At 35.6% G+C, this 11,958-nt stretch overlaps 1 protein-coding gene and 1 pseudogene across 1 annotated transcript; one reads left to right on the top strand and one right to left on the bottom strand.

Annotated features, from left to right (window-relative positions):
• The first annotated feature begins 393 nt into the window (after nucleotides 1–393).
• Nucleotides 394–1,994, top strand: LOC145120493 (beta-1,6-galactosyltransferase GALT29A pseudogene; annotated as a pseudogene).
• Nucleotides 1,995–2,000: 6 nt separating this feature from the next.
• LOC145120494 (poly ADP-ribose polymerase 3) lies at nucleotides 2,001–5,812 on the bottom strand. Its single transcript, XM_079056305.1, has 12 exons — nucleotides 5,324–5,812; nucleotides 5,029–5,224; nucleotides 4,832–4,945; nucleotides 4,622–4,749; nucleotides 4,376–4,550; nucleotides 3,717–4,293; nucleotides 3,468–3,631; nucleotides 3,161–3,370; nucleotides 2,977–3,079; nucleotides 2,809–2,891; nucleotides 2,414–2,740; nucleotides 2,001–2,336 (listed from the first exon to the last, which is right to left on the bottom strand). Exons 1-12 carry the CDS (start codon nucleotides 5,632–5,634, stop codon nucleotides 2,247–2,249), a joined length of 2,478 nt encoding a protein of 825 aa, XP_078912431.1. The 5' UTR covers nucleotides 5,635–5,812; the 3' UTR covers nucleotides 2,001–2,246.
• Nucleotides 5,813–11,958: the final 6,146 nt, after the last annotated feature.

Here is an 11,958-nt window from a genome sequence, read left to right as displayed (position 1 = left end):
GAGTAAGAAGGAAGATCGACAGAGTGAGAGGGGCATGGACTGGGGACGATGACTGGGTTTTAGGAATTTTTTGGTTTATTTAATTGAAAAATAAAAAATCATAAGAAAATATATAAAAATAAATAAAAAAACAATTCTAAGGAATAATCGTCATTTTAGGTTGGGTGTGGACTAAAACCACACACAAATGTCAACCATAGGAACCAAAAACACACAAGGTATTCAAAATTAGACCACTGATGCACCACCAACTATTTTTGGACCAAAACCACATAATTTTGCCAACCACAGGGACCATTTTTGCTATTTTTAAAAAAAAAAAATAAAATTATACCGCCATTTAATTAATCGACTATCTAAACATAGTATAATACCATTCAAATGGAAGCGGACCTTCCCATGATATCTAACCCACTTTCTCTTTGGAAATCCACCTCCCCAAAGAAAGATTGAAGTTTAATAATCACCCATCTCAATCACAAACACATATACGCACATGCCAACTAGATTCAACCGATAACGTACCTACAACATCCCATCTGCATTTCAACATCACTCGATTCATCAAGCCTATTGCAGACCAATGAAGAAGAATCGACGAAGTTTAATCTACTTGAAATCCATTCTCTACAACCTATGACGCCGGCGATTAGATTCTTCCGATCTCGATCTGTTTACGAACGCCTTTGACCACACCTACATAAACGTAACGATGATGAAGCGATCAGTGCGTCCATTGTTCAGCGTTCTGCTCGTCTTTGCTGCCGCCGCCGCAACTCTGTGTTTTCGGATCATTGTATCCGGCGCCTTTGGAGACATTCTTAGTATTAGCGATACAGAAGCTACAGAGAAGGTTCCCTCAGTGTTTAATTCAGCTTTGTTGTCGTTTGCTGCGGTTGATTTAGCTGAGAAGTCACTCAGACAAAACGTCGAGCAGCTGGTGGACATGGATTTCCGAAGCGATAACTTCAATCGCCAGCGATCGTTTTTGTCGGCGGGTAGGTACCGTATGGATACTGGTGCTAGGTCCGTTAGGCGTGGGCCTATGGATCTCAGGTCGCCGGAGTTCTACACTCTGTGGTTGAAATTCAGACGGTATTTGCGGGATTGGTGGCGCCACCGTCGGTTTGATCCTGATGTGATGTTCGAGGTAGTCAACGTGTTGAAGACTGTAAACATGACCGGAGGTTTGGGATCCAGGCGGAAGTACAGGACGTGCGCGGTGGTCGGTAACAGTGGGATTTTGCTCAGGCGTAATCTAGGTGGAGAAATCGATAGCCATGAGTTTGTGATCCGATTGAACAATGCTAGAATCGGTGGCTATGAACGATTTGTTGGCTCAAAAACCAGTCTCTCATTCATGAACAGCAACATTCTCCATTTATGTTCACGTAGAGGAGGTTGTTTTTGTCATCCATACGGCGAGAAAGTGCCTATAATGATGTACATGTCGCAGCCAGTTCATTTTCTCGATTACGCTCTTTGCAATTCATCTCACAAATCGCCATTGATGATCACAGATCCAAAGCTTGACGTTCTATGTGCAAGAATCATCAAGTATTATTCAATCAAAAGGTACTTGAAACAAACCGGGAAGCCATTGGAAACATGGAGCTCCGTTCATGGAGGATCCGAGTTCCATTATTCCTCCGGTATGCAAGCAATCATGCTTGCTTTGGGGATATGTGACAAAGTTAGCATCTACGGATTCGGTAAATCAGATTCAGCCAAACATCATTACCATACAAATCAGAAAAAAGAACTTAGTTTACACGATTATGAAGCAGAATATGATTTGTATGAAGATTTAGTCAACAACCCTGTAGCCATCCCTTTCGTTTCAGATAAGTTCAAATTCCCTCCTGCAACTATTCACAGATGACACATTGTCATCGACTCATTGTAGCTTCTTTTACACACGTTACTCAATTCCCAATTCCCACTCTTCTTTTCTTACATTTCTATATGAAACATTTTAATTGTTTAGAGATAAACATATGTAGACATTAAATTACTTCTAGTCATTGAAATGAAGTAAAAACCAAAATATATACAATGAGTAGATATATATTCATAGAACCCAGTACATAACATATATATAGCCGATAGTATACTACTACTACATGATGCCCAAACATATTGCAAAATGACATCAATGATTTTTACATCAAAATAGACCATACTACCCCTAAAGTTCCTATCCTTCTAGAAAAGACCAAAAAACCCTTTACCCACATCAACCATCTTTACTCAACAGGAGCATCAGCTGGATCAACTTCTTCATACACAACATCTTGTTCTTCAAACTTCACTCCAACCAAAAACCTTATCATCACCTGCAAACCCAAAACCCAAAGAACAAATGACCATTTTACCCAAATACTTTCAAAACCCACAGTTATTAGTTTATTACCTGTTTAGGATCATAAACAGCATACTCATTATACTCGAGAGGACTATCTTTATGCTCAGATTCAACCAAACTACCACATGGCACCATGATATCATCCTTCCAAACAAAATGCTCTTTTTCATTGGTTTTCTTCCTTCCTAAACCCTTCACTCCTGCTTTTTTCTCCTCTAAAGGCTCCGTATCTTCAGGCACCGAGGTTATTTCTGTAATTTCCTTCCCCAAAGAAGCCACAGCCAAAACTAGAAACCCTTCTGGCCTATCCACAGCTGTATACCCATATCTTGCAGCTTCTGCAGCCGCATCAGAACACACAATCGCCCTACCAAACTGTACACCACACTTGCTGACATCATCATAGTACAAAACAAAAAACAACATAGTATGCAACTCCGTACCATGTATCCAGAAACCGGGAGTGTGCATACAGCTGGCAAGAATCCTTTATGCAAGTGCCTCAATAGATTCGAACTTCGTGTCCCTAAAGTTACAACACAATAAGATGATCTTTAGCAAATTACCATAATACCCTTGAAAGATTCGAAAGTGGAAAGTCTCTTACTTACCACACCATAGAAGAACTTTATTTGGGAGTTTTTTGATTTCATCATAAGAAGGTCCTGCACCCACTTCCACTTGAAACACATTCTCAACAGATATCCCATAGCTCTGAAAATTACAAAGATTAGATTACAAATTTACAACCGTTGGATCAATGATTAGAAAATATATATAAAAAATGGATCTTACAATTTCCCCAACTTTCACAGGCTCGTAGGTTTTTTCAACGTATTTAAGAATCATATTGTAGTCATCTGATTCCTTTTCCAAAGTTGAAATTGAGCAACCGAGTTTCTTGTATCGATCAAACAAAGGGTCATCAATGGTGGATCCACTCATATCTTCTATAATCCTTGAAGCCACATTTATATCCCTCACAGTTTCAAGCACAGATGCACCCTAACACAATAACCATAATAAGTCCATAACTTTACAGATTAAGAACTGAATAAATCAATAAATAACGATGGATTTTTTAATTTTAAATTTTGCTTACATGGTCTGCAAGATCTTGATGATCTCTAAAGATAAAAGGCCTTGTAGAATGCAACAGTGTGAACCATCGTTGACTAAAGTCTGACCACACAGCGCTAGGTTTGTCTTCTTCCCCTTCAATCGTCTTGAATAGTTTCTCAACAAATTCAAGTAAAGTCTCCTCACCTGAATTCGATTTTTCACATCAAAAAGTGGCTTTTTTTTAGTAGTAATTGAACTTGAGATTGGAAACAAGAAACAGGAAACTTACATGTTTTTATATGGAAATCAGTGAGCATGGCGACGGGAAGATCAGGTGCATCAATTCCCATCTCCATTAACGCATACCTGTAAATCTCTTGACCACAAAGCACTTTCATGAAATTAGCGACAAACGGATCAAGCTTGCAGTGAGCTGCAGCTGCTCCAAGCTGACGTAACCCTAGACCTCCATATCTGACGTCATAACCATCGTCGATGTCAATCGGGTAAAACTTTCGAGGTTGTTTCTGAATCTTCTTCTCTCGTTCCCATGGCTCAAATTCATTACCAGTTAACTCCTCGAAAATTTCAGCAAACTCTTTGATTGCTTCATCGACGTTCTTCTTCTCTTCTACTCTTTCCTCTGCTCTTGAATCCGCTCCGACTTTCCCTCTTTTGTAATATAAATGGATCCGATCCTCCGGCACCATTATCAGTTGCATCACGCAGATCTCGTTGATTTTTCTTCCTCTATCGCTTACAGAAAGCGCACAGTTGTATATGATTCCGTCTTTCTCGAAGATCACACCTCCATCTTTGTCTAATCTGCTATCCTTGTGTACGCCTCTCTTTCCATACATCTTGATCTGCGAGAAGTTGAATAACAGAGATAAGTGAAGTTAGGTAACGGAAGTTATGGAAGGAAGATGAAGAATCAGAATCGTTTACTTCGGCGTTTAGAGATTCTAGGGCTTCTTGACTTCGATCTTGCATGTCCCATTGGATCTGTTTTCCGTCAACAGCGAGATCGCTAACGACGTCGTAAGCGTCCAGTGGCTGTGGTTCGTCTTTCTCGATGCTGTCGTTCAGCCATGCTTCACGTACCACTGCTATACTTCGTTCTCTGTTTCATTTATGCGAATATTTTAGATCCGATGAGAGAGGGAGAAAGAAGTAAGATAAGAGAACACTAACAATGCTTCTGCAACTTTCGACGATCCTCCTCGATCTCGTTCAGAGGACGACACGACTACACACGTCACTCCGATGACGTAATTTGCGACTTTTCCTCCATGTTTCTCGATCTTAGTCTTCCAATATTGCTTCAGAAGATGATGAAAACAGTGAGAAAAGGATATAGAAGTTGTAAAACTCTAAGAACAACGAGAAGAAAATATTACATACATGTGTGCGAGAGAGTCGACCAGAGAGAGATATGATCATTCCTGCAAAAGGCTTATCTTTTGACTGTATATCCCTCTTCGGTTTCCCCTTTGGGTCTCGATGCTCCATCAGTAACTATACAAAAATAATGTAATCGGTTGGATCTCATAGCAAAAAAACACATACAGAATCAAGGAACCTGAGATAGAGAGAATTACATCAGAAATGGGAGAATCCTGCACAAAATCAGGGTATTTGATAGGCTCTTCGATTCTAGGAGGGTCATTGGTGCTATACGTGCATGTCGACCACTCACTGTATGATCCTTCGCAGATGTAATTATGACCATCGTGATGCAGTGTTCCACCGCAGATAGGACACTCCTTTAACACTCCGTAGAACATCATATCTTGACTGAAGAAGTGAAACATACACAATAAAAATCTCAATGCATGCCAAGTGTTTGTGTTTATGCCTATGAGAGTTAAATAGCGAATAGAAATTAGAACTTACCATCTAGGCACAACGGCATCATCTGAGCCTGAACTATCGGCGTTGTTAGCTTCGAGGATCTCACGCATCTGCTTAATCGAGAGATGTTGACTTGTGGTTTTACAGAACTTATCAAACTCAGCGACAATGTCAGTTAGAGATTTGTTATTCGACTTATTTCCATTGTTGTTGTTGTTGTTGTTGTGGTCCTCTGATTTTGGTTTCTTGTTTGGCGATTGCTCGTGTTCTTGCTTCTCCGCTTTCTGCTTTCTGGTCATGATTTTCTCTTCGTCTCCTGGAGGATGATTCTGTGATCTTGTATCAACCTTCATGGTAGTGTGTGAGTGTAGTGATTTCCTTGAAGAACATAAGATTTGAAGCAACAATGGCGGGGTTAAATTTATTGTGTTCTTTCTGGAGGTGGAGAAGAAGAGGTGAAGACACGTAGGCTGTATGTGTCTTCTCCCTGTGTTGACATTTGTATTTCTGTAGTGACACGTCTCCGCCGTTTTTACTCTCTCTTTGTTTTGTATTAAAAAAAGTGGATCTTGAATTTTTTGGATAATCCCCATTAGCAAGTGTAATTAAAGCGAAGTCTCTAGTCGACGTTATTGCCATTACTCCTTTTCGACATTATCGAATTTTGCAAGAGGATATATATTCTTTAATTTTCATGTAATTTTTTATTTTATCTTTATAAACGTGAAAGATTTTGTGGTTTTATCTTTTTTTTTTTTTTTTTTTTTTTTTCATTTCATATTTACTATAAACACTTTCTGGTTTCTTTCTCACTTGTTGAATAGGCATTTTTTTATAATCCTTAAAAGATATTTATGAGTTGGAATCCTTAAAAAGATATATGGGATCATATATGTTTATTATTATTATTTTTATTTTTGTATTATGAATCATAATAGATGAATTTTTATAAAAATGTTTGGTCACCAATATGCTATGATGGGCATTTGAGAATTTTTTTATGCTAACGGAAATGATACAAAAGTAGTAGAAAATCCGCCTGCACTACGCTGCGGGTTCGAATGAACGATTTCACAAAGTCTTTGAACAAATTTTCCATTCGATCGACATATGTATGAGAAAGTAATTAGGGTTAGATGTAAGAGATAGCAAGTTACTTTCATTGATTTGTCTATTATATCATTCTACTTTCATTTCTTCATATTACAATATCGTATTTAGAAAAATCTATCCAGTTATAACAATGTCATCAAAATACAATATTATAATTGGACATATTTTTTTTTAAAGTGTAATGCTTTAAGCAGAAAAAAAATTTAAAATAAAGTAACGAAAGTGAAAGAGGCTGTCAAAACCACAAACAAAGTGAAAGAAACACAAACAAATAAATAAAAAGTCTTTACCTTACATAGATAATGCATGAGAGTGATTTTATTGCTACTACTAGATGTTTCATTAAGTATGAAGAGGCTGTCCAAACCGAACAACACCTAAAACCAAAACAATTTTCTGTAACTCCGAATAAAATAAATAAAATAAAACTAATAGTAATAACTCACCTCTTGTAGTTCCCGGTTTCAAAGCATTTCCAAGAGAAATAATTGTCTGCATGACTCTTCTCAACTTTACAAAACTCCTAATCTGATATGACATATATAAAAAAGAAAAAATTAAACCAATCTTTTGTTTCGGAATAAATGGGTAATTAAAGTGACAGATAACTAATAACTTGCGTGTTCTTCCAATGGTTCATTCTTCTAATGAATATAAATCATTTACGTTTTTCCTATGATCTGCAACCTAAATTTGCAAAGAGAACCGGCAGCAAAGATAAAATATGGTAAATATAAGAAAACAAGAAATGCAAAGAATAATATTTCCTGACCAATATACTAAACTGAATCTTATATAAAAAAAGTACAATCTTCGCTTCTAAACGTGGAACTTTCATCAGCTCTAAGAAGAAGTGTTACAAGAAATCAGATATTAAAATTTTATATATTGGTCCCCAACTTTATTGACATGCTAATGATATAAATCAAGATAAAAAAGGTACTATGTACCTATTGACATTTGCCTAACATCTTAGGTTCTCGATCATTTGCATTCATTTGCTGATCATTTTACCCTTTCATCATGTCTAGAAGGTCTGCATAAAAAGAATGAAAATATAAGAGTCGAATGAAAAAAATTAGTAATCAGATCACCCAAAATGATAAGCTATTTAGTGTCGATGTCCAAGAAGCTCAACAACATGGGTAAATTAGCAATATAATATTACTTTCACAAACTCTACAAAAAGTACTAATGAATCTATGGGGAAAATGACCGTTTTAATTCAATAGTGATAGGGAGAGTAAAGTAGGATCCTCCCTACTTGAATGAATATTAGGATGAAAGTAATGAATGGATTCCGTAACATTATTTTTATTGACTAACCAAAAAATTGTATTTAACCTTCTAAAAGTTGTATACAAAAAATAGGAGTAATTTTCAAAATTTTACCTGTTGTAGCAGTCTTAAGGTTAATATTTTTTTTCCAAAGCATGAATGTACTTAGAAAGCTGCACTTCTGAAACAGAAGAGACTGATGATATTTTACCCCCAAGATTTGCTATTTTTGTCAACAGTGGTTCTACTTTTGATGCCAAATCCAAAGGCAGAAATTCATTTTCTAGAAATAGAAAATCATTTTATACATTTGTGAAGTGGTTTTGGTGGGGAACGTGATGAGTTTTATAGGTTACAAAAATCTTATTTTGGCGGAAAAACTTAAACCCTAAGTTCACATGCAACCTAAAGTGTCTATGTTCTCACTATGATTTGCAACAAACAATTGAATATCAAGAACCCTAAAAGTACAATGCTATTTTTCAAAATTAGGAAAGGGTTATTAGAAAAACATAACGTTTGTTTATTATAACAAATAAACAAATATTCCTTCTTGATTGGTCTTTAGAAAGCAAGCACCAGAAGTCTCGTGCCTCTAATGGCTCACACAAAAACCCTAGCAACTGGAAGCTAAAGAGGAGAGCGGAGAATAAGGAAGAATTTCGAATCTAAACTCTTAGAATGAGATGAATTTCAAAATTCTAAACCCTTAGGGGTTTATATATATGTGTTAGGAAAGTTGTGTATAAGGCAAATTCCTTTTAAATAACCCTTACCCCATTGCTTCCTCCCTACGACATTCCAAGCTTCCTTATAGCCCAAAAATACCTCTAGAAACCGTCCCCTCTATGGGAGGTTTTAGAATTGGTCAATGCTTAACTTTTGAACACTGTCACATTTAGTCATTCTACTTTTAATTAATCCAATTAATCTCAAAATTAATTCCAATTAATTTTTGATTAATTTCTAATTAAACAATACTATTTCTAATTAATATATTATATTAATAAATCATTTATTTTGAGTTCTAATTAATTTATTAATCATATAATAAATTAATAAATCAGTCTCTCTCTCTCTCTATCTCTCTCTCTCTTCAAAAAGCATTCTAGTCAATTACTAGGTTTGAGGGCAACCAAAAAGGACTCTGCTAATAATTCAAGATTATATTAATTTAGTTATAGGCTTAGACACCTAATCCAACAGACTCGCACTTTGATAAGTCTAAAAACTAAATTACATGTATAACTTCTAAATTAAACAACAAATGGTGCTTTCCAAAGTAACTGCCGAACTTTGATCCGATCAGATATTGGTCCTTAGATAAGTGATCAAATATTCCTCCGTTCAACAAAATATCGTATGGATATGACACATGAATTAGAATCAATCTCATTGTCCAAAATTTTGTTTCCCGGTTTCCTGATTTGTGATGACATCATAAGACTTCTAATTGAACACATCAATTTAGTCCTGGCTGGGCCCAACACTATAAGTCAACACCAAATCACCGAGGGGCCCAAATATATCGCTTTTTCGTTAGGGCAAAAGGAACGAATAAACTTTGACTCATATGATTGTACCCTTTACTCACAAAATTATACATGACACTACATTTTATAACATCAAGTTACTGATGCGTTTTTGCAATACCAATGTACAATCGACTTATAAATTACAACTCATATATCTCCATTTAAGAAAGATATTATCGTCTTACAATTACTCGTGATAAAATCCATGAAGTAATTCTTTGAGCGTGGGTTTATCCAATACTCAAAATCTCCATTTTCTAAGTACTCATGAATATTGTTGCAACCATTGCAATGTCTAATCTCCATAGACAATCTACAATTCAATTTATAACAGTCTTAATTCATTACTTCCAAAAGTATGAACATCTATGAAATTTCGAATAATCAAATCATTCAGGAAGTAAAACATGCAAAGTGAAACACAATAATAAAGTAATTAACTATGGTCTCAAATTTATTGAATATAAATAATCTCCATTATTTAATCACCATAATAATTACGACTTTATTCATTCTATAATGTTTCGAGTAATCAACTAATCACTTGAGTTAAGCATCAGTCATGCCATGTTATAAACATGCATATTATGTCTCTCTATGGTCCTTACTTTGTGAACATATCAACTGGACATTATTCTAATGATGCTCATTTCACAATTCCAAATTCTTATCATTATCCAATATGTGATGGAATTTCAACTTAACATGCATTAATCTCCTGTGATATCAAGATTCCAAAGTCTCGAAGACTGATCCTTTGATATTACAGAATATCCCATTGGAACTTTGTTACTAGAAACAATTACATGGTAATATCTAATTCAATGTACACTCCTTGAACACTTCTCTTGCATCAAAGTTTCCAACTCACATGTAGATTTTTCAAGAATCTCCCATTATGGAAACATTTTCATATTTATATAGCCATCAATTTTGATCAAGAATCATCTCAATACAGAATCTTGTCACTATGGTCCATCCAAATTAATATCATACTTCTAACCGTCCACAAACAATCAGTCTTTTGGTATAACCTTAGAATGTTCTTGTCAGTTGTTTAACAACTTTAGTCACACAAAGTTCTAGTCATTTTCTTCACAATGCTCTGAGCATTTGAAAAATTAGAATAAGTGAATATTATAGCATATGTAATCGATAATATATTCGAAGCATATGGGTCTCGACTTATTATGTCTCACATAAGGATTTGATATTTGTTCTGTCTTTTGCTATAATATTTTCATATATCGAATCTCCTTTGTTGAACCATTTCAACATGATATTCATATATGTCTATGACTAAGCTCTATTAAACTATACAATGTAAACCTTTATATTCGAAAAGAGTATGAGTGCCCTCCCCCTTAAGTCTATTATAGCGAAACGATTTCCAAACTTTGCAATTTACAAATTGAAAAACTTTGTTCCCCACGAACAATATGCAATACTAGTATTGACTTCTAGAAATCAATACTCTTGACTTTCTTACTAAAGTACAGATTTTTGTTATGCGATGCCAATATATATATACAGAGAGAGAGAGAGAGAGAGAGCTAGGTTCAAATGTTTCCAACAACTATTATATGCATCTATGGACCAATGAGAATTTAAGAAAAAATAAATCATTAATAATAAATATAAGGGTATAATAGTGATCTATACTATAACTAACTATGGTAAATTGATAAAATCAAATAATATCCCCTTTAAATTAGGTTATCAGTTTTACAACCCTATAACACCACCACCCTTTCCCCGTTTTTTCTAAAACCCATCGTCCACAAACATCATCATCTTGGCTGCCGACCACCACCGTCATCATCTCCATCGCCGACTCTTCGTGCTATGCGATCGATCCTAAACCACCCATGGTCAAAGATGACAGGAGCACCGGAGGGAAAGACTTCGAGAACAGAAATAAGAATCGAGAAACTATGTGATCGAAGAAGACAGGAGGGTCGGAGTTGGACTCATTCGCCAGCCAACACCATCAGACACCATCGATCCACCATCGCCACCCAACATCGAGAAAGGCTTCAACGATATTTAAAAAAAATATGATTGTTCCACAGTGGACCTGTTCATCTGCAAAGAGATCTCGGATAAAGAAATAAGGGGAAGTAGGACCTGTGATTGAGTTTAGACGAAGAGGATGGGATGAATTTACCTGGCACAAAATCAGTTCGTTTCCAATCATTCTTATTCTATTTTTCCTATCTGTACTTACATTTTAAGATTTTTTCTAGAGTAGTTTTCAATTTCATATCAAGTGGCTTATGGATTTCCTCATCTATGAGAAGATTTGAGCATCCGATTTTGCCAGCCAATTGTTTGCTAAAATGATTGAATCAAATATTTCAGCAAATTTTTTTGTAATCTTTGAACTATCATATCTCTCTCATACTAGCTTGGAATGATTTGGATTTTTTTCTGCATGTTCTCCTTTGTGTTAGCTACAAGTTAGGTTCTGAAGTCATTTTAATTGGATTAATATTGGCTGAGTTACAGTCCTTTGAACATTGGATGTTACAGCTATATTTTTAGCACTTTTACTTTGTTCAGAAAATTTTTGTGATCTTTGAATTGTCATATTTCCCACATTCTTGCTTGTAACAATATGACCTTTTTCCAACGTATTGTTCTCTGTGTTAGCTACAATGTAGGCTCTAGAATTATTGTAATTAGATTAACCCGATTATTTGGATCAAGTGACTCGGGGAATACTAAATCAAGTGACTCGAGTATTACATT

The sequence above is a fragment of the Lactuca virosa genome, chromosome 6 (genome assembly GCF_052849685.1).
Source record: "Lactuca virosa cultivar CGN04683 chromosome 6, Lactuca_virosa_CGN04683_v6, whole genome shotgun sequence".
Classification (NCBI taxonomy): Eukaryota; Viridiplantae; Streptophyta; class Magnoliopsida; order Asterales; family Asteraceae; genus Lactuca; species Lactuca virosa.
Note: the sequence above shows the minus strand (reverse complement) of the source record. Positions and strands in the feature narration are given on the sequence as shown.